General features: G+C 45.8%; 1 protein-coding gene across 3 annotated transcripts in view; it reads left to right on the forward strand.

Moving 5' to 3' along the window:
- Window positions 1-22,148, forward strand: part of CDKAL1 (CDK5 regulatory subunit associated protein 1 like 1) — a 654,086-nt gene that overhangs the window by 352,549 nt on the left and 279,389 nt on the right. For all 3 annotated transcript variants that reach the window (XM_030552528.1, XM_030552526.1, XM_030552527.1), the window contains exon 10: window positions 21,513-21,679. In XM_030552528.1, the coding sequence (XP_030408388.1) occupies window positions 21,513-21,679 (167 nt within the window). The remainder of the gene's footprint in view (window positions 1-21,512; window positions 21,680-22,148) is intronic.

Genomic DNA, 22,148 nt, shown 5'->3' on the forward strand with positions numbered 1-22,148 from the left:
ACAGTACTTGCTTTTGAGGCAAAACAATGAATGATGCAATCTGAAGCTGGTATTGCGTCATATATGATATGAATTGCATCATGTTATTCCTAGAAGTCATGGATGATGCAATCATAACTAAACTTACATTACTCTGCTGAACAAATTGCCCTATATCAGCTCTAGAAATCATAGTGTCGTGCTCTCTTCTTTGTCAGTGTTTGATTTTGCAAAGGGACACATTTCTGTTTAGCCAAAATCAGCGGAGATGCCTCGTACTTGTGTGAACAGTGCAGATAACTTCTGATATGTTTGTGGTGAAGTGACTTTTGCATCACAAAAGCGCAGTATAACCACTATAGTTAAGAGAGCCTATCACCTTTATTTTGGCTGCAAAATTGGAGATCAGGACAAGAGGTGGGCCCCACACATATGCTGCAACACTTGTGCAACAAATCTTGGCCAGTGGTTGAACAGGAAAAGGAAATCTATGCCTTTTGCAGTGCCAATGATTTAGAGAGAGCCAAGAGATCATACCAGCAATTGTTACTTCTGCATGGTGCCTGCAGTTGGGAAAGGTGTGTCAAAGAAGAAAAAGTGGACTGTGCATTATCCAAACATTCCATCAGCTATATGCCCAGTACCCCACGGAGAAGGACTGCCGGTTCCTGATGCACCAGAATCATTCTCACTTGAGTCACACGAGGAAGAGGATGAAACTTCTGGTCCTGAACCATCCATGTCACAGGACCCACATTTTCTCCCATCCTCCTCCTCTGAACCACACCTCATAACACAAGGTGAACTGAATGACCTTGTCAGGGATTTGGAACTACCCAAGAGTAAGGCAGAGCTGTTGGGCTCCATTTGCCCTGATAGCCTGCCAGGAGATTCCACTGCTGTAGTCTGGAGCCCATCAATGCTTGCAGACTATTGCTGGACAGTGACAAGAGATGCTCCATTTAATGAATACAAGAGACAAGCCAAGAAGCACCGAGTAGACACTGAATAGGACTAAACTATGTACATAATAGTTTTTTGCCTTTCGTTTCATAATACATTTTATTTATATAACTCTTTTGCTGATTTTTAAAGTGTTACATAAACAGGACAGGTGAAATATTGTAATGTAAAGCAACCATAAACACATGAAAAGACCTAGGTTTACAATTTATGATTAAAACTCTATCTACACAATAGACATAGACATAAAATGTAAAAACTTAAATATCTTAGAAACAGTAGCCAATCAGTTGTTTTAATTGTCATGTTTGAATTCAGCACATCAAAATACATAATAAATACCACATTTTGTCTCTGAAGCAGACGACTTCTCAAAAATTGTAGACCGGTGTAATTGGCCACAGTTACCTCCTTGCTTCCTGAAAGAAGGAGCCGTAACTCCTGTCATAAAGTACTTTGCTGTCTAGTAATGGGAGGAGAACAGCTATGATATACAGAAGAATTGATAAGAAACTTTCCCTTATTACAAGTACTTTTTCATGCTGCATTGTGTGTATTATTGTACCATACCATGTTGCTGTTTGAATTAAATGCCATTTACCATTTTCATAGTGCACTAAAATAGCAACCCCTTGTTATTTTTTATACATCTTTATTATTTTCATCTTTTGGTTGTTATCAGCACATTTAACAAGCTCATAATGATTTTTGTCCCTAAGTCAGTTACATATAATAGATCAGAAATTGGGACTGATTAATTATTCTTATATGCTCACAGAAGTCTCCGTAATCTGTTTTTTTCTTTATTTGATCAAATTTGTCCATTTCAGTGGTTTATCCTGACCCAATATAATATAACCAGTCATGGTTTTTAAAAAGATCTGTTTAAAAAATACAAATGTCGTGTCATTTATATTGTAATTATCATCCTCTCGTTTATATTTAAGAAATATCAGAGATATTTGGAACTTGGTCCTGCCCCATTCAAGTTGATCAGAATTTGCCATTGACTTCTGTGGGAGCTGGATCACGTTCTGAGACAGCATCTTCCTTTTAAAATCTGCTAACCCATTTCTCTAGCTTGTAGTAATAGAAATGTTCTTCAAGCTGCTATAATAGTTAAGGCGTATACGTTTTTCTCATCATAAACCAAAGTTCTGAGGATTGTTTGACTCAGCTACAAACATTTGCAGGAGATTGAATCTTTGTATACAATGTTACATCCTAGGAATTATTTAGGTAGTTTCCATAAAAACATGTTTTTTTAAATTCACACTCATTAGTTCTACAGTGATGGTCATTCAATACAAAGCCTCAGTTAATTATCACTGTATCCTGTAATGTGTATACAGCCCATGAACACTTCCTTGAATTCTTACAGAACATGACCCCTTGCACCTGATAATTCACCTACAACAGAACTGTCAGACCATGATTTGGTTTTTAAACAGGCAGTATACACAGTGAACAATGAATATATTACTCAACTTCGCTTATGAATTGTTAAATCATAAACATAGGATTTCTCACCACTCGCACTTGAATTCACAGTTTTAAAGCTGCTGTCTTTACTGTTTATTTGGTCAGTAGTTAAAAGAAATAATAAATGATAGTGTGTTTAAATTGATGAAAAATTTGCTTGTGTTTTTGAAGAAAGCTGTAGAACAGCTGTCTTGTCCTCTATGCTGTGGAGCAAAATTCACAAATATTACATGAATGTAACCAGTTATCTTTTTTTATTTTACTTTCCTTGCACACGTCACCAGCTACCCATAACAGGTATCAAATCTACAAAAAGATATGCAGTTTCTGGAATTTATTTCCTTATGAATCATTAAAAAATATCTGTGCTTTAAAATTTTAAACAACTTAGTACAGGATTACAGCTAATGAACCCAAACCAAAACATCCCATCACTGTAGACATTATGGAGATGTTGAAAATCTGATGCTGGATCTGAATTTTACAAGTGGGCCCACCAAAATTTTAGATCCAAATTCAGGAGTATTGAAAACTTGATCTGAACTCTGCAGCTTTTGTCCATAGTGTGCAATGTTATGGTAGTATCCATAATAATCCATACTTGGTCGGGGGGAGGAATGGGGTTTTTATGGTAAAGCAAGTTTTCTTTCTATAATTCTCTACTTAGTTTTATATTGGGAGGTAATAGTTTCCAGTTAAATAGGCCTTTAAAAATACACTGTGAATAAGCTGGATCCAATTCAATAACCATGTAGAGCTACTTAATTTTAATTCATTTAATTGACAGGTTTATTCTGTCCCCCAGGAGACAGTCTACGTTCAGGTACCCAAACTTCATAAGTTTGGCATTTGTCAATATAATGATAGAGTTGAATCATTTTCTGTATGTTAGAAGAAAGTGGACTTTGAAAAGGGACTACTGACTATGTGTGTCATGTACCCAGCAACAACAGGGTCATAGGCAGGTAGCCAAAGGCAGAGCCCTGTCATCTTCCTTTACCCTCAGTTTTTGAGATACCAAGACCAACTCATGAAACTCATACACGTCTCCTCTACTCTTCCTGAAATTTTTCTCTGCTGTCTTTTAGACTGGCTACAAAACCCAATTCATCATTATGATGTATGGTGTCATTAATCTTCCTTGAGAGCATGATGCTTAATGCTGCAATGTTGGTATTGAGCAGACTTAACCTGACTGTTTTTCTTGATTCCCTATAGATTCTTCTCTTGTTTTAGCAGAGCGAAGCTGGACTCATAATGAGTATAGGCATCATGCTGTTTGCAGCTAGCAAGCGACCAGTTTTAGTGTTCTCTTCTCGCCTCTGTTAATATACTATAGCTCCAAACCGTGCAGGACAGGGCCTTTAGTTGATGCTCTAGCATTAGTCTATAGCAATGGAGGTCCCTATAGGGATAGACTGACCTCTTTTTAAAGGAAGTACAAGGGTTTGCATTGTGGGGGAAAGAAACCTGTTATGCTCCATTTGGCATTTAATGATCTCCCAGGTCTAACTGCTACACAAGTGGAAAATATAGCAAACTTTTTAAAGGGCTTTGTGTAATTTTTTAAACATTCCCATATTGTTAGTCTTTTAGAAACATGAAAATAGTTTTTACTGATTTTGACCTTCTCTGTTTAGCAACATGTTTTCCTCCTGCTTGAATGAAAGTGGATTTAATATTGTGTTGGTTATTATTTTTGTCTAAGACCAACAGCTTAACATGATAAATTTGTTATCATGCCAAAACATTTTGGTTTATTCACCAGTATAGCTGTAGATGCCAGCATAGCTCTAAAAACAATAGAGCTATATGTAAAGTGAGCATATAAAAATGTCATTTATAAATTCAACAAAAATAGTTAATTTTTTTTTTAATCTGGTGGTAGAGCAATTGGCTTGCAGAACAGTCATATTTTAAGTATTAGTTCCCAAAATCTTGAAACACATGTAACTATACCTCTACCCCGATATAATGCTGTCCTCGGAAGCCAAAAAATCTTACCGCATTATAGGTGAAACGCTTTTTTTGAACATTGCTTTGATCTGCCAGAATGCGCAGCCTCTCCTCCCCCAGAGTGCTGCTTTACCGCGTTATATCCGAATTCATGCTAGATCGGATCGCGTTATATCGGGTAGAGATATATCATACTTAAATTTATTATGTAACTACTTTATTTTTACATAAAATAAATGGATGAGTTCAAATGATCTGTTTTCTGAACTAGTTTTTATGTCTAAGATAAGTCTCACATAAGAAGGCGCACCATTGCTTGTTTTCCAAAAAATAAACAAAAATATTTGCTGAAGTTTTTGTTTTTCAGTTTAGGGGAAGATGAATTAAAAATCAAACCAGAAGTTGAAGGGCATGCCTTGCCATTTGCAAAAGCAATTACTGATGCAGTTAAAGGGACAGAAGCTGTGATTAATGTTTCTGTTTGGAGCCTGTATTAATGGCGTATTTCTCAACCTACCAAAGACTAAAAAAGTGGGATGCTGTCACTCTGACATTTTAAAATATATAAGAAATAATCAGGCTAATTGTCAGAATAGTTGTTAATCAGAAACTGTGAATGATAAATCTAAGTTTTCTCAATCTGTTTTTGAATTCTGAATTTAAAGATGCTGTTATGCGCAGTGGCATAACTGTGGGTCTTGAGTCAGATAAAATAGGAATTGGACCAACAAGCACTTCCCAAAATGAACTGGAAGTCAATAGGTACAAAAATTGTTTCATAAATTGTGAGGAAAAACTACTTCCTCTCACAAATTCAAATGTATTATTAATTCTAACATAAAAATGTAAATGTCATGTAAATATCAGTATTGTCTTCTAATAATATTTTGACACAGACAGCATTAGGTGTAGGAAGCCAATGAGTGATGTGGCTTTCATTTATCTTCAATAACTACCGGATGAAAGGAAGCTTTTTTAGGAATTTACCAAATTCAAAGTCAGGGCTTTACGTAGTACTAGCTAAACCTTCAAAAAAGTGTATATTCTTAAAAGATATTTAAATTGGTGTTGATTACAATCCTGGAAATGGCTCTTCACAGAGACTCCAATATTAACAACCTGATTTTCCTCAATCCATTTTGAGTTTTAATAATAATAGTTTACCCAGCTATCCATCTGTCAGGGTTCCCTCCCCACTCTGAGCTCTAGGGTACAGACATAGATTGAACTCACAACCCTGGGTTTAGCAGGCCAATGCTCAAATCACTGAGCTATCCCTTCCCTCTATTTCACACATTTTGCTCAGGGCTGGCACCCTCTCAGCCAGCAGTGGGGTTTACTGTTTGTATGGCTGTCCAGGTCATCATGAGTGCGCCTGTATGGAGTGTGGGTATGGACAGGTGTGGATGGCAGAAGCCCATGCCCGTAAGGGAGCCCTGGTTAAAGTAACAGTCCCAGTTTGGATAAATGGTGGATTCCGGATGTGGGCAGACCCTGGTCCAGGACTGCTCGTCCCAACCATGAGACCCCTGGGGAAATTATCTTTCTACATTGTATTCACATAGATGTGCACATGTGCAATTGACTGTAGGGGAAAACATGAAGTCCCTTGTAGCGGGGCTGGCCTTGACACTAGCCTACCCCATTAGGGTATTCAGAATATGAGGAGGGATAGTTCAGTGATTTGAGCATTGGCCTGCTAAACTCAGGGTTGAGAGTTCAATCCTTGAGGGGGCCATTTAGGGAACAGGGGTAAAAATCTGTCTGGGGATTGGTCCTGCTTGAGCAGGGGGGTGGACTAAATGACCTCCTGAGGTCCAGACTTCCAACCCTGATATACTATGATTCTATGATTATCCTGCATCATGATTGGGAAAATTTCTGTGAGGTGCTGCGGAGATTTAAAACAGCACAGGAGGCACTGGAAGGATTAACTGAAGGGAGGACCTTGAAAGATGGGATCCCAAAACCTGTAATGCTGGCAGGTGGAGGGGTGAGGGGCTAACCCTGGAGAAGGAGGGATACGACCAAAGGGAAGCTCCCTCAGAAGATCCACCTGACAATGAAATTATGTTGGCCCCACCTACAGGAGGGTTGGGAGGGCAGCATAACTAGAAGAACTGAATTCATGAAGGGTTAGAGGGAGTACAAAACCTTGAGCCAGGCCTGTGAGCAACAGCAGATGGTTAAAAAGAAGGTAATAGACCCACAGTGATCATTTTGCCTCCTCTCCTCCCGTCCCCCCATTTCTGCTATTGACAGAGTGACTGTACTGGATGGAGAAAGACTGGCTGGGTGAAGTTCTTATTCCCTGGTCTCATAGGCATAAAGGTCATGTGACTGGCTCATGCTATTCCCTCTGCAGACCTCAGTCATAAGGAGACTCTGGCCAGGATTCCGAATCACTTGTATTGGCCTGGGATTCATCAAGAAGTTAAAGACATCCACTGCTCCTATCCAAAATGCCAACTCATAGGAGCTGAAGGCATCCCATTTGAAAGAGCAGGGATGGAAAAAAGTGGAAAAAAGTTAGTTTATTATGCCATCCACTATCCCAAAGCAATCCAGCTGCACACCCTCAGTGCCAAGATTATTGCAGCAGAATTGCTAAAAGTCTTTTCCAGAGTTGGGGTACCTAAGGAAATCTTCACTGATCAAGACACTAACGTTGTCTCTGCTGTAGAAGGAGGTGTGTGATCTAGTAAAAATAAAGTCTATCTATGTCTGCCAATAGGTGGTCTGGTTGAATAATTCAGAAAAGGATGTTAAAAAGTTTATTGCTAAGGACCTCAATCACTGGAGTCAGCTGATCTCTCCCCTGTTACATGCTATTAAGTTTCCGAATCATCTTCTGGATTCTTCCCATTTGAACTCTTATACTTGAGACAGCCATGGGGGATTCTTGACCTGGTCCGTGAAATCTCAGAGCAACAGGCTTCTAAGACTGACAATGTTGTACAGTATGTACTGAAGCCCTGGGAGGGACTTGAAACCCTAGGAACCTTTGCCAAAGTAAACCACACCTTGATGCTCAGAAGACCCAGGAACAAACCTAGAACAAAGGGGCTCATATCCACGTATTTAAGCCAAGCACTCAGGAACTACTTCTGCTCCTGAGTGCAGAGTTATTCACTGAATGGCAAGAACCATATGAAATAGTCAATCTAGTAAACTATGAGATCCGGCAGCCTGACAAAAGGAAGCTAACTCAGATCTACCATTTAACTTTCTGATGCCCTGGAAGGAATGGGAGATCTTATTTATCACTCTTTGGCCCCTTGAGCCTGAGCAGGGATCACAAGTGCCCACCTCACTGGACTCAGACCCTATACAGCTGGAAGTAAACCTCCACCCATAGCAGAGGGCCTAAGTGAGAAGCCTAGTAAAAGCCAGAACAGATTCCTGTCATGCAGTACTATATCCGAACAGAGTCTGGGCAACTTGTCTGAATGAACCCACGGGCACTCCCCCCAAAAATGCAGGATGCCATGACGTAAGAAATCCATTCCACGTTTGAAGCAGAAAAAATTCCTGCAGCAGTTGGTGAAGTCTGGTTGTATTGTTTCCCAAACCGGACAGTACTATCTGGTTTTGCATAGATTTTGGAAAGGTCAGTGCTTTCAAGTCAAAGCAAATTCGATGCTTACCCCATGCCCTGAGTGGATGAACTACTAGACCAGCTGGATAAAGCCTGATATATCACAGATTCCACTCATGCCAGAATCACAGGAGAAAATTGCCTTTACTGCGCCGCTTGTCGTATATCATTTTAAGACTATGCCTTTTGGCCTAGTGCCCCAGTGGCATTCCAAGAGCTCATGAATCAAGTTCTTTGACCACTTGGCTTATATGCGGCAGCCTATGTAGATGTCATGGTTAATGACATCAGAGATTGGGAAGAACACCTAATAAAAATTTTTATTGAATTTTGGCCTTGCAGATGGCTGGGCTAACTGCATACCCAGCCAGGTATAAGCTGAGAAAAGAAGAGGCTGCCTACCTGGGATATACTTTGTGGAAGGGCCATGTGTGGCCCTTCATGAATGAAATCTAGGCCCTCGAAACGTGCGCTACTCAACCACAAAAGAAACAGAGGTTCAAAGATTCTTGGTGCTTGTGCCGATGATTCATATCAAATAGCAGCTGCCTTCACAGTAAGGACAGTAACCACAAGAAGGTTCATGAGTCAAAAGCCTGCAAAAAGGTTTGTTAAAGTTGAAAGATCACCTTTTCAAAGACCCTGTTCTATTCAATCCTGACTATTCAAAAGGATTCACTTTACAAACTGATGCCTCAGAAGTGGGACTAGGCATAATGTTGTCCCAGGAAGCAAACAGAGTGTAACAACCCATACTCTGGGTGAGCCGCAAACTATTCAGAAATGGGCATATTCTGTGATAGAAAAGGAATGACTGGCTGTGAAATGGGCTGTTGAGTCTCTCTGATCTTACCTCACGGGAAATCCATTTAAGCTTGTCACTGATCGTGTCCTTTGGGATTGTTGAACACCATGAAAGACATGAACCCCTAGTTTATGCACTGATGTGTCCCTCCAGCCTATGCCTTCCAAATTCAGCTTAAAGTGGGAAAAGCTCACCAAATGCTAATTATTCCCTGCAATTTCTCCCCAGAAAAAAAATCTTCTGTCCCTAGGTGCCATCCCACATACAGGACAACAAGGCATTAAGGAACTCCTCTGGGCTCAAGCAGCTGTGTCCTGCCACACCTGCAAGGCATGCATAGGCTGGAGAAGGAGCTTAAAAGGGGAGCAGACCAGCTCACTTGTTGGCAGACCAGGGAAGAGAACAGACCTTCAGCCCTCACCATCTGAGGAAAAGGTTTCACGGACATAGACTGCCCTGGAGTGATCTGACCAGAGAGTCAGGTTGAAGGAAGAGGCAGACCACAGACGTGGAGTGACTATTAGCAGGAGACTCCTAATGGGAAGAGAGCTGCAATGCCATATTTAGGCACAAGGAGGAGGCAGCAGTGAGTCAACGCCTTCATATCTCCCCAATTTCCAGTACAATCTATATCAGCCTCATCTTTAGGAGGTGTAGGCCAGTAGAAGGTGAGAGCAGGCCACTGTGCTCCTCTTCAACAACAATACAGATAAGTGAAAACACACAACTGTTGAAGATAAGAGCTGCTGTGAGGCCTGCTAAGAAACCTTAAAATGTTTGGCATTATTTACCTTGAGTCTCATCGTTTTATAGAAAAAATAAATTGTTACTTTGATGCTGTTCTGTAATACATTATGAGCAGACCTGCAATAATTTGAAATGTATAAAGATATCTTTATATTTTCTACATTAAAGTCTTGATTCAGCAAGGTCACATGCATAGCCTTAAACACATGAGTAGTCCCACTGAAGTCCAGGCTAAATGAGTGCCCTACACTGCAGAGTTGCAGCGCTGTAAACCCACCACCAGCGCTGCAACTTACTAACCATCCATACTTGCAGGGCACATACAGCGCTACATCTCCCTGACTGCAGCGCTGGTTGTACTCCTGCTCTGCCTTGGGTATAAGGATTGCAGCGCTGATGATGCAGTGCTGCTCCGCAAGTGTGGCCACCAAAAGCGCTGTAATTGGCCTCCAGGGTATTAGGAGGTATCCCAGAATGCCTGCTCAGCCACTCTTCCGATTTGTTGTGAACTCCGGGCTCCCCGGAGCTGCTTATCTAAAAAACAAACACAGCTCCTGTTTGCTCCAGAAGAGGCAGGCAAGGGAATTGCTTTGGAATGTTCACAGCTGTTTGCTTGAGTAGAGAAACCACATGGCAGAGGGGGAGGAGGGAGTCCATTTTGGAGCAGCTGCTTATGTGGTCTGAGGGCTATTTAGGAGTGCATAATTTGCATTTAGTGAATAAGGGGAAGTGGGGGAAGGGGTCAAAACTTCGAAAATGATTTGAAGGTAGGTGCTGTGTATCTTCCAGTCCTTAGAACTTGCAAGGCAGGATGCTGACAATGTCAGCTCCAAAAATCCATTCTCTCTGTCTCCCCCTCGCTCCCTGTCACACTCCACCCCACCCCCTTCTTTTGAAAAGCATGTTGCAGCCATTTGAATGCTGGGATAGCTGCCCACAATGCACCACTCCCAACAGCGCTGCACATGCTGCAAATGTGGCCACACTGCAGCGCTGGTAGCTGTCAATGTGGCCACACTGCAGCACTTTCCGTACACAGCTGTACGAACACAGCTGTAACTCCCAGCGCTGCACATCCCCAAGTGTAGCCAAGGCCTAATCATTTTCCCTCCCTAGCATTGTCAATGAATGGGGAGGGAAGAGGAGTGTTTCAGATAATTGAAGAGAATCAGGAAACTATGTAGTGTAAAATCAACCTGAACAATGAGCACATTTAAAGTGAATTTCATTTCACAAGGTTTTCTGTCAATATCTGGCTATAAAAAGGCTGAAGTTTAGCCAATAGTGAATTCTAAATGCATGAGCAGGAATGACAGCTTCAAATTGATTGTGCTTGAGTCTGCAGGCAATTTTTAACGAACATTTAAGTCAGGCCTCTTCTTGGCAGATGGTCTTTGAGATTTCTGTGATATAGTGAGAGGGGTATTTCTGTGGTCTGGACGGCACTGCAGGCTGCTGAAAGAATTCTCTGTTGGAAAAGGAAGAGCAAGGTCAGGCAGTTATTGAGAAGAGTATGAGGTCTACTGAGAAGGTCAATGCTAGGGGTCTCCCACTGTGACAACCCGCAGAGAATCACACTGCTGGAAAAACCACTATGGTTCACATTAGAAAAATCTCACAGGAAAGCTTTTAAAAAGAGATAAGAAAAGTGAATGCTTTTTGGTACTCTTATCACTTTTCTTACCAGATAACAGCATAAATCACCATGAGATTTACTGAAGAATTGTTATAGCTACGAATTTACAGATCTAATTTTAAGAATGCTTTCAGTTTGAAACTATGGTGTTTTAGGGGGTGGAGGGAGCTTTGCTAGCTATGTCTAATTAGACTAATTATTGGATATCATCCTTGCATGACAGAAAAAGCAGATAGTGTTGAGTGAATAGAAGAATTAAAAAAAAATTAGCAGGAATTTTTCCAGTTGAGACAGATTAGTACAGTGGGAGCAGATGCATTCATTCCACCCCCCGAGAGAGAGTGAGAGAGAGACAGACAGGCTTAGGTATCATTTATTCAAACTGATAATGCTGTATATAACAATCAGCACAGAAAACAAAGTGATGTTTTTAGATCTGGAAAATATGTTGAAGACAGTTCAACTTGTATTATTAGGGAAAGAAGATTTCTAGAAATATAAAATGGAAATATATGGCTTATAACAATAACACCATTAGCTATAGCAGAGTTCATTTGGACTACTCTAAAGAAAGCAAAGTCAAAACTCGTGGCAGAGATTTCTGCAGTGCCTGTTCATTATAGTGAAATGTTCTGTTGGGCACAAAACATCTTTCGTTTAGTGTTCAGCTTTTATGTTCTCATACATTTTCCATTATCAGTCATCTCCACTTACAGGAGAGCAGAGATATGAATCCAGCTGTTAAGGTTACTGTTTGCGCTAGGTGCGTGTGCTGGGGCAGTGATGGGGGAGGGGGGAGGAGGATGGAAATAGCTGTGACCAAAGACTGATTTGTAATTATTTGAGTATAACGATAATGGAGTTTAAGATCTGTAATGTGTTCAAAGAATTTTTTTCTCTGCCCTTTGGAGCACATTTCTTTCTTAGAGGTCAGTTTGCTTCTACTAGTACTATAATTACCCAGATAACGGCATGATGGATGACCTAATGAAGTGAGCATTCAGTAGGGAAAAAAATAAATAATGCACATGATGAGGCAATGTGTTTAAAAAGAGACCGTGAGCAGCACTGGGGAATGTTGCTTTCACAGAAGATTTATTTTTTTGTGAAGGAAAAAAAATAGTGTAAGAAACAAATAAGAAGGGATCATATTCTCCGCTCCCCCTGTTTGCCTCAAGTTGGGAGACCTGGGAGGAACTTCTGTGTCTTTCTTGAAATTGAGTCCTAGCCTTTGAGTCCAGAGGATTAGAATGAACATTTTAACAGATCCTTTTAGTATTCACTCCAGAGCTGTGACATAGGAGCTGAGCTTTAGGTTGATTTACCCAGGTTGTATAGATTTCAAGGCTTAGGACTCATAATAGCCTTCATGATTTGCTTATCCTTTTTGGAAGGCTGAAATTGGGGAAAGAAGGTTTTCCTAAAGTACAGTATTTTTTTCTACATTATGTACATGTTTTGCCTGTCTGATCATGGATTATGCCCATTGTCTTTTATTCAGCACCCTGATCGCAGAGCAGTCAAGACAGTTATTCCTGTTGTTGCTGATTTACTGTTACAGCTGCTTCCTTTTCATGTGATTTAATTTGAAGTATCAGCCCACCAGGGGGCTAATAGTCCCACCTATGCAGCTTTAGGAGCTGGTGGTTGTTTTCCACCTGAATGTTATTTCCATTCCTATTCATAGACATTCTTTCTTCACATTCATCTGGCAACAGCAAGGCAGTGTTCCAGCAATCCTCTTCAGAGGGTAAAAACATGGAACAATTTGAATGGAAAAAGTATAAATTAAAATCAATCTGATCACTTTAAAATGTTCATGTTGTTGTTTTGGTGAATGCGAGCAACTGGAAAATAATGGCTAATGTCCTGTTTTTGTACCTCGTTTAAGATTTTATTTATTTATTTAATGTTACTTTATTCATTTTTCCATTGGTTGTACCACACATATGATTTTTTTTAAACAGGCAAGTAAACCTTTGCAATAGCTTAGCATTGCTTGATGTGAAGTATATTGCTAAAAATATTAGCAACTTCTGTAAAACCAATAGTGAGTGTATATAATATATTTACTCACACTGTAAAACTCTTGAGACATTTGACTATAAAGTTATGCTTGAAAGTGTGATAACACCACTGTGATACGTAGGTACATGTAATGGAATGTTAGTGGATGATGGCTACATAGCAGTGGAAAAACAACTGCAAATAGATTAATCAAACTTTTTAATATCTGATATCACACTTTTAAAGTTGGGCTGTGAACGTGTGCAGATGCTATTCTGAAGGATGTTTTACAGGATTTTTTGTAAGTGCCTAACTGCATATTCTTCTTCGAGTGATTGCTCACATCCATTCCAGTTAGGTGTGCGCGCCGCGCGTGCACGTTCGTCGGAAACTTTTTACCCTAGCAACTCCAGTGGGCCGGCAGGTCGCCCCCTGGAGTGGCGCCGCCATGGCGCCCAATATATATCCCTGCCGGCCCGCCCGCTCCTCAGTTCCTTCTTACCGCCGTGTCGGTCGTTGGAACTGTGGAGCGCGGCATAGCTGTCCTCCACGTCCCTAGCTCTCCTAGTTATCTATCGTTATCTATTGTTATTCTCTAGTTCCATTACAGTTGTTAAATAGTTTGTTAAGTTGATAGTTAAGTTAATTAGTTGTAAAGTACTTCTTCGCCGGGGGCTTAGCCCTTCCCGGCACCCGGCACCGGGCTCATGCCTGGTTCGCCGGGCTTCAAGCAGTGTGCGGCCTGCAAGAAGCCCATGCCTACCAGCGATCCCCACGAAGCGTGCCTGAAGTGCCTCGGGGAATCGCACAGATCTGACAAGTGCCGCATCTGTAAGGCCTTTAAGCCGAGGACAAAGAAGGAGAGGGATCAAAGGCTCCGAACTCTCCTGATGGAGGCGGCACTTGACCCGACGGCTTCGCAGGCCGTGGTATCGGCACCGGCACCGGATCGCTCCGGCACCGAGAAGACTCCTCGGCACCGACCCTCTCCGGCACTGGAGCCAGAGCCAAGGCCGTCGAAGTCTAATACTCCGGCCAGGCAGACCCGGCTAGAGCGCCCGGCCTCGACATCGGCCGCGGCGCCGCCGGCACCGTCAGCACCGTTGACTCCGGGCCCGGCGGGTCCGTTGAGTCCGGTGCCGCCGAGCTCCCCCATGAGATCTGGGGTTGAGATAGTGGTCCCATCCACACCGGAGACCTTCGCCTCGGCTCGGGACCTTATTGCCCTGACGGAGCCTACTCGGCTGCCACCCCCGGTACCCTCCGGTGCGGGTCGCGTCCAGAGGCAAGCCCATGATGTCGGCACCGCCCACAGACAGTCGTTCCCGATCCAGGTCCCGACGTCTTGGGCGCTCCAGATCCCGACGCCGCTCGCAGTCCCGGCACCGCTCCCCTCAGCGGTACCGGTCGCACTCGCGGCACCGGTCGGCATCGAGACGGTCGCGGTCAGGCTCCAGTCGACACCGGCACCGCGACTCCAGGAGCAGGTCCCGACGCTACTCGCCGCACCGGTCGACCTCCCGGCACCGAGCTGGTGGCAGATCCCGGTCCCGGTCCCGGTCTCGCTCGACCTCCCGGCACCGAGCTGGTGGCAGGTCCCGGTCGACCTCCCGGCACCGAGCTGGTGGCAGGTCCCGGTCCCGGTCGATCTCCCGGCACCGAGCTGGTAGTAGGTCCCGGCACCGAAGCGGCGCCCGGCACCGTGACAGATCCCGGTCCCGGTCCCGATCCCGGCACCGATATGACTCCCGGCACCGGTCCCCGGCACCGAGACGATCCTCCGTGCCGGCCCGCGCAGACCCGTACTATCCAGGGTCGGCCCCACCGTGGCCCTCGAGGCAGCCGTCCGTATCCTCCCAGGCGGACAGCGGCTATGCGCTGGGCACCGACCGGCAGGCGGCGCTGTTTGCTGATCCGCCGCTGCAGGACCAAGGCCCTCAACAGTGGGGATTCTGGACACCCTGGGCGTACCATCAGGCCCAGGGCCCCCAGCAGCTCCCTGCTAGGCCGGCGACTGCGGAGCGTAGGGCCCCTGAAGCCTCCTTGTCTCGCCCCCCTCCCTCCCCGGAAGGGGACGAAGGGTCCAAACAGCAGGACTCCGCTGTGGCTCCGGAGACAGAGGCGAGGGCTGAGGAAGACCCTCAGTTGGACACTATTGTGCCTGGGGTCTCATCATCCTCCTCCGCGGATGAGGCGGTGGCGGGTACCTCCTCCAACAGTCCCCCCACCGCTGGATCTTAGGGCGCACCAGGACCTCCTCAGGCGATTGGCTCAAAACCTGAATCTGCAGGCAGAGGAGGTCTCGGAGATAGAGGACCCAATTGTTACCATCCTCTCTTCTGATGCTCCCACCAGGGTCGCCCTGCCCTTTATACGGACCATCCAGGCCAATGCCAATACTATCTGGCAGTCCCCGGCCTCCATCCCTCCGACAGCGAAAGGAGTCGAGAGAAAGTACATGGCCCCTTCTAGGGGCTATGAATATCTACATGTTCACCCCACTCCCGGTTCACTGGTAGTGCAATCGGTGAACGATAGGGAGCGTCACGGCCAGGAGGCTCCGGCCCCCAAGTCCAGAGAGGCCAGGCGGATGGACCTCCTTGGCCGTAAGGTGTATTCGGCTGGGGCGCTGCAGCTCAGGGTCTCCAACCAGCAGGCCCTGCTGAGCAGATATGCCTTTGATTCCTGGGTGGCAGTGGACAAATTTAAGGAGCTGCTGCCACAGGATGCTCGCCAAGAGTTCACGGCCATCTTGGACGAGGGCAAGAAGGTCGCACGCACGGCCTTGCAAGCCTCCTTGGACGCTGCGGACTCGGCTGCCCGTACCCTTGCGTCAGGAGTTACGATGCGTCGCATCTCCTGGCTGCAGGTTTCCGGCCTTCCGCCGGAACTCCAGCATACTATACAAGACCTTCCTTTCGAAGGCCAGGGCCTATTTTCTGACAAAACAGACCCCAGACTCAAGAGTCTGAAAGACAACCGAGTCGTTATGCGGTCCCTCGGGATGCACACTCCCGTGACGCAGCGTAGACCCTTCCGGCCGCAACAACAACAACAACAACAACGCAGGCCGTTTTCCCAGTTCCGCCAGCGGCAGGACCTTTACAGGCGCCGCGGCAGGAACGGGAGGCGCAGGCAGTCGGGGAACCAAGGGGGGCAGAACCAAGGCTCCTCAAAACCCCCGCCTGGTCCTAAGCCTTCATTTTGAAGGTGCGCTCGAGGGCGCAGTAACAGTTTCCCCTATGGATCCTCCCCCCCCGTTTTCCAACCGCCTTTCGTTTTTCCTCCCGGCGTGGTCCCAAATAACATCGGACCGCTGGGTCTTAAGCGTGGTGCAGACGGGGTACCGCCTGCAGTTTGTTTCGTTTCCTCCTTCCCGCCCTCCTTCCTCGTCCCTCTTCAGGGACCCCTCTCACGAGCAATTCCTTCGGCAGGAGGTGCAGACGCTCCTCAGCAAAGGAGCTATAGAGGCGGTTCCCGAAAACGAGAAAGGCAAGGGGTTTTATTCCCGCTATTTTCTGATCCCCAAGGCCAAGGGGGGCCTCAGGCCTATCCTCGACCTGCGAGAGCTCAACAAATACCTCGTGAAGTTGAAGTTCCGCATGGTATCCCTGGGGACCATTATTCCATCCCTGGATCCGGGAGACTGGTACGCCGCCCTCGACATGCAGGACGCGTATTTCCACGTTGCCATTTGGCCACGCCACAGACGCTTCCTCCGCTTCGTTGTGGGGGCTCGTCATTATCAATTTGCGGTCCTCCCGTTTGGCCTGTCCACGGCCCCGAGGGTGTTTACAAAATGCATGGCAGTTGTCGTGGCGCATCTTCGGCGCAACCGTGTCCACGTGTTCCCTTATCTGGAGGATTGGTTGATTCGGGGCACGTCGGAACAGCAGGTGAACAGCCATGTCCGCGTGATCACCGGCATGTTTGCGAGTCTGGGCCTCTTGATAAACACAGACAAGTCCACCCTGAGGCCCACTCAGAAGGTGGAATTTATCGGGGCCGTCCTGGACGCCACTGTGGGCAGGGCCTCGCTGCCTCGGCAGCGGTTCCAGACCATGGCGGCGATCGTTCAACGCTTGCGGTCAGCCCCGTTGACGTCAGTGAGGACATGTCTAACCCTGTTAGGCCACATGGCGGCGTGCACTTTTGTGACCGACTACGCTCGGCTCCGCATGAGGCCTCTCCAGCTGTGGCTTATCAGTCATTACAGGCCAAGGCAACCGTTAGACATGTTAATCACAATCCCCCAGAAGGTCTTAGATTCCCTCGGCTGGTGGTTGGACCAGTCCGTATTGTGTGCGGGTCTTCCCTTTCACCCGTCTCAGCCCTCGGTATCCCTGACAACGGATGCCTCAGATCTAGGCTGGGGGGCCCACCTAGGGACCCTGCGGACGCAGGGCCTATGGTCCCAGGAGGAGGTGGGGCTACACATCAACATGAGGGAGTTGAGAGCGGTCCGCCTTGCTTGCCAAACGTTTTGTCATCAGCTTCAGGGTCGTTGTGTAGCCGTGTTCACGGACAACACGACGACCATGTATTATATCAACAAGCAGGGCGGCACCAGGTCCTCCTCCCTGTGCCTCGAGGCGATACGACTCTGGGACTTTTGCGTAGCCCACTCCATTCACCTCAGGGCTTCCTTCCTTCCCGGAGTACGGAACACGCTGGCGGATCGATTGAGCAGATCCTTCCTGTCACACGAGTGGTCCCTTCGCCCGGACGTCGCTCTCCTCCATTTTCCGGAGGTGGGGTTATCCCCCGGGTGGACCTCTTCGCGTCCAAGGGGAACAGGAAGTGCCAAGCGTTCTGCTCCTTTCAGGGCAGGGAGCCGGGGTCGATAGCGGATGCCTTCCTCATCCAGTGGTCGACCCACCTGTACTATGCATTTCCCCCGTTCCCTCTGGTCCACAAGGTCCTCCTGAAGGTGCGCAGGGACAGGGCTCTCGTGATCATGGTGGCCCCGGCGTGGCCCAGGCAGCACTGGTACACCATGCTGCTGGACTTGGCCATAGCCGACCCAGTTCCCCTGCCCCTTCATCCGGACCTGATTACCCAGGACCACGGGACCCTCTGTCACCCAGACCTGCAGTCGCTGCACCTAGCGGCGTGGCTCCTGCGTGGCTGACTGGTTCCGAGCTGCGCTGCTCTACGCCTGTGAGAGAGGTGCTCTTGAGCAGTAGGAAACCGTCCACAAGAGCCACATATTCAGCGAAATGGAAGCGCTTCTCCTGTTGGTGCGTAGAGAGAAATCTCCGCCCTATGGAAGTTTCGGTATCCGAAATCTTAGACTACGTTTTGTCCCTCAAAGGGCAAGGTCTGGCCTTATCGTCGTTGCGAGTCCACCTAGCAGCTATCTCCACCTTTCACCCGGGTGCGGACGGTCGCTCCGTTTTTTCTCACCCGACGGTGTCGAGATTCCTTAAAGGGCTGGAACGTTTATTCCCTAACGTCCGTCCCCCTGCTCCAACCTGGGATCTTAACCTGGTGTTGTCCCGGCTCATGGGGCCCCCCTTTGAGCCGTTAGCTACTTGCTCCCTGCTCTACCTCTCTTGGAAAACTGCCTTTCTAGTGGCTATCACCTCAGCTAGACGGGTGTCGGAGCTCCGAGCTCTGGTGGTAGACCCCCCATATACGGTCTTCCACAAGGATAAGGTGCAGCTGAGGCCACACCCTGCTTTTCTGCCCAAGGTGGTCTCAGCCTTTCATATCAACCAAGAGATTTTCCTTCCGGTTTTTTTCCCAAAACCTCACTCCTCAGGCAGGGAGCAGCAGCTCCACTCGCTGGATGTCCGTAGGGCTCTCGCGTTCTACATAGAGAGGACTAAGCCCTTCCGAAAATCCCCCCAACTTTTCGTGGCGGTAGCAGATCGTATGAAAGGTCTTCCTATCTCCTCCCAGAGGATATCCTCTTGGGTTACGTCCTGTATCAGGACTTGTTATGACTTGGCCCATGTCCCTACGGGCCGTGTGACTGCGCATTCTACCAGGGCGCAGGCGTCGTCGCTGGCTTTCCTAGCCCGTGTGCCCATCCAGGAGATCTGTCGGGCAGCGACCTGGTCATCGGTCCACACCTTTGCTTCCCACTACGCCCTGGTCCAGCAGTCGAGGGAGGATGCGGCCTTCGGAACTGCAGTGCTCCGGGCCGCGACTTCTCACTCCGACCCCACCGCCTAGGTATGGCTTGGGAGTCACCTAACTGGAATGGATGTGAGCAATCACTCGAAGAAGAAAAGACGGTTACTCACCTTTGTAACTGTTGTTCTTCGAGATGTGTTGCTCACATCCATTCCACACCCGCCCTCCTTCCCCACTGTCGGAGTAGCCGGCAAGAAGGAACTGAGGAGCGGGCGGGCCGGCAGGGATATATATTGGGCGCCATGGCGGCGCCACTCCAGGGGGCGACCTGCCGGCCCACTGGAGTTGCTAGGGTAAAAAGTTTCCGACGAACGTGCACGCGCGGCGCGCACACCTAACTGGAATGGATGTGAGCAACACATCTCGAAGAACAACAGTTACAAAGGTGAGTAACCGTCTTTTTGCATAGAGGACTGTGTTCCAATGGACATTTCAGTATTGTCTGATAGTTTTGACTGTGTTGTGCATTAAAAAGCATTGTTTATGTTAAACTGAAGTATGCTGGAGAGAACCATCTCAATACTGCTTCCACCAGGACGGTCACAAAAACAAGAAGTCCATCTCATGAAGCTATCCCAGTGGGCAAAATTTTAAATAAAGCATTTTTGGTTTATATTGTAAATTGTTTTGGTTTTAAATAATAAATAGTTCTAAAACCTTTTTAAACAATCAGAGTTCAGTTTGACACTCAACACAGACTGTTGTACCTCTCTTTCAACATAGCGTGAGTTAGAGAGCAGTGTTTTGCTTTTTCTGTTTGCATCATAGTCTTAACATTATTTTAAATAAAGTTTTTGTTTGTATTTTCCAATTAAAATGATTAAAAACATTTAAATTTTATGAGGCTTAGCTTTCTCTGCCAGTCCAGTTGGAGCCACTTTGAAACCACAGTCATGTGGTTTCTGATGGATGGAACTGTAGATGAGACTTTTTCTTTTCTTTTCTTTGTTTAATTTCCTGTAGTAGAAGCTTAACTTTACACTGAGTTAATCATAGTCATCTAATTGATGCATAAGAAAATGTCCCCCCCTTTTTAATTAGCTTATTTCTTCAGTAGCTTCATTTCTGCATTATGAAAAGGTTGAGGTCAGGGACAGACTTAGAGTATGGCTACATTTGGAATTTCAAAGCGCTGCCCTGGCAGCGCTGCGGGAGCGCTGCCCCGGCAGCGCTTTGAAGTGTGAGTGTAGTCAGAGCGGCAGCGCTGGGAGAGAGCTCTCCCAGCACTGCATGTAAACCACATCCCTTACGGGTATAGCGTGCAGCGCTGGGAGCCACGCTCCCAGCGCTGCTGCCCTGATTACACTGACGCTTTACAGCGATGTATCTTGCAGCGCTCAGGGGGGTGTTTTTTCACACCCCAGTTGCACCGCTGTAAAGTGTGAGTGTAGCCAACGCCTTATAGTAGTGGCCCTCATGAAGTCTTTTTCATTTCAACTGTTGTTAAAGAGTGGCACAATCTTTACTCTCTTTGGGCAGGAGAATGTTGTTACCAGATTTCAGTGTTCAAGGGCAGGACTTTTTACAATACAAATTGACTACACTACTTCCTAAGATCTGATTGATGGAAATTAGAGTATTAACTGCCAGGAAACAGGTTTTTGAACTACTATTTAGCCATCCTACTCTGACTACCCTTTCAATGGAGTAATTTAATATGTCATTGCTAACAGTATAATTTTAAAGAATGCAGCTTGTAATAGTTATTCCAGGTTACATGATAATCATCACATTCAGTAGTTGGCTTGTTAGAGCCTTAACTACCCTTGGCCTTTGCTGGCTGTTAACTAACGAGTCAGTCAGTTAACTACTAGTAATGGTCATTAGCATGGACTGATTGCTTGAGCAGCATTGTTTGCCCTTTTTAATAAACTAGATAGCCTCATAGATGGGAGTGCAGTAAAAGTCCAAACTGAGTTGCTTTAGACGCAGCACAGTATTAATCATTGGCTGTGAATCTTAATCACTCCACAGCAGTGATAATTTACAGCATTGTTGTAGCACTCTGGTGCTCATAAAATGAACTTAATAACCCACCACTATCCATGGGATAAACCTTTTTTTTTTCTGCAATTGAATACTCAGCCTGACTGCATAATAGTCTTGTGAAATACTGCATTAAAATGAGTGAGCAGCTGTATGATAAAATAAACAGCTCTGAAACAGATTTATTAATTATTTCTTTCTTTTATTTACAGAGGGTGTTTGTGAGATATGGCTGACCAGCGAAGACACAGGGGCTTATGGCAGAGACATTGGCACAGACCTTCCTACCCTTCTGTGGAAGCTGGTTGAAATTATTCCTGAGGGAGCTATGCTGAGACTTGGCATGACAAATCCTCCCTATATTTTAGAGCATCTGGAGGTAAGTAAAAAAGAGAATCATTTACATACTGACATAGATGTTAACAAATCAAGTCAGTGTGGTATCCCATGTAGAATAAGTTTCATTTAAGACGGTTAGTAACTTTTTGTAGTCAGAGATTATAAAAAGTAAATTTGTAGAATTAGGCTTTAGATGTTGAACCATTTGTCTGTCATAGGAGATTGTCCAATCATTCAACTATCCAAATCTTCTTGAGTGTGATAATATTAGTGTGGACTCTAACTGAGCAACTTGACGGTAGTTATGTTTGGATTTTGTTTTCATTATCAGCCCTTTCAATAGCTGGTAGAAGAGGTCCTAGCAAACTGTGGATCCTGAGTCAAAGTCTTCCTCCCATTTGTGTGTCTCAGAAATACACCCAGAAAAACTTGTATTGCTCTTAGACTCAGCATTGTATTTGTAAGATGGCAAACATCAGGATGAAGAATAAAAGTGAAAATATTGCCCT

Source organism: Gopherus evgoodei, chromosome 2, assembly GCF_007399415.2.
Source record: "Gopherus evgoodei ecotype Sinaloan lineage chromosome 2, rGopEvg1_v1.p, whole genome shotgun sequence".
Classification (NCBI taxonomy): Eukaryota; Metazoa; Chordata; order Testudines; family Testudinidae; genus Gopherus; species Gopherus evgoodei.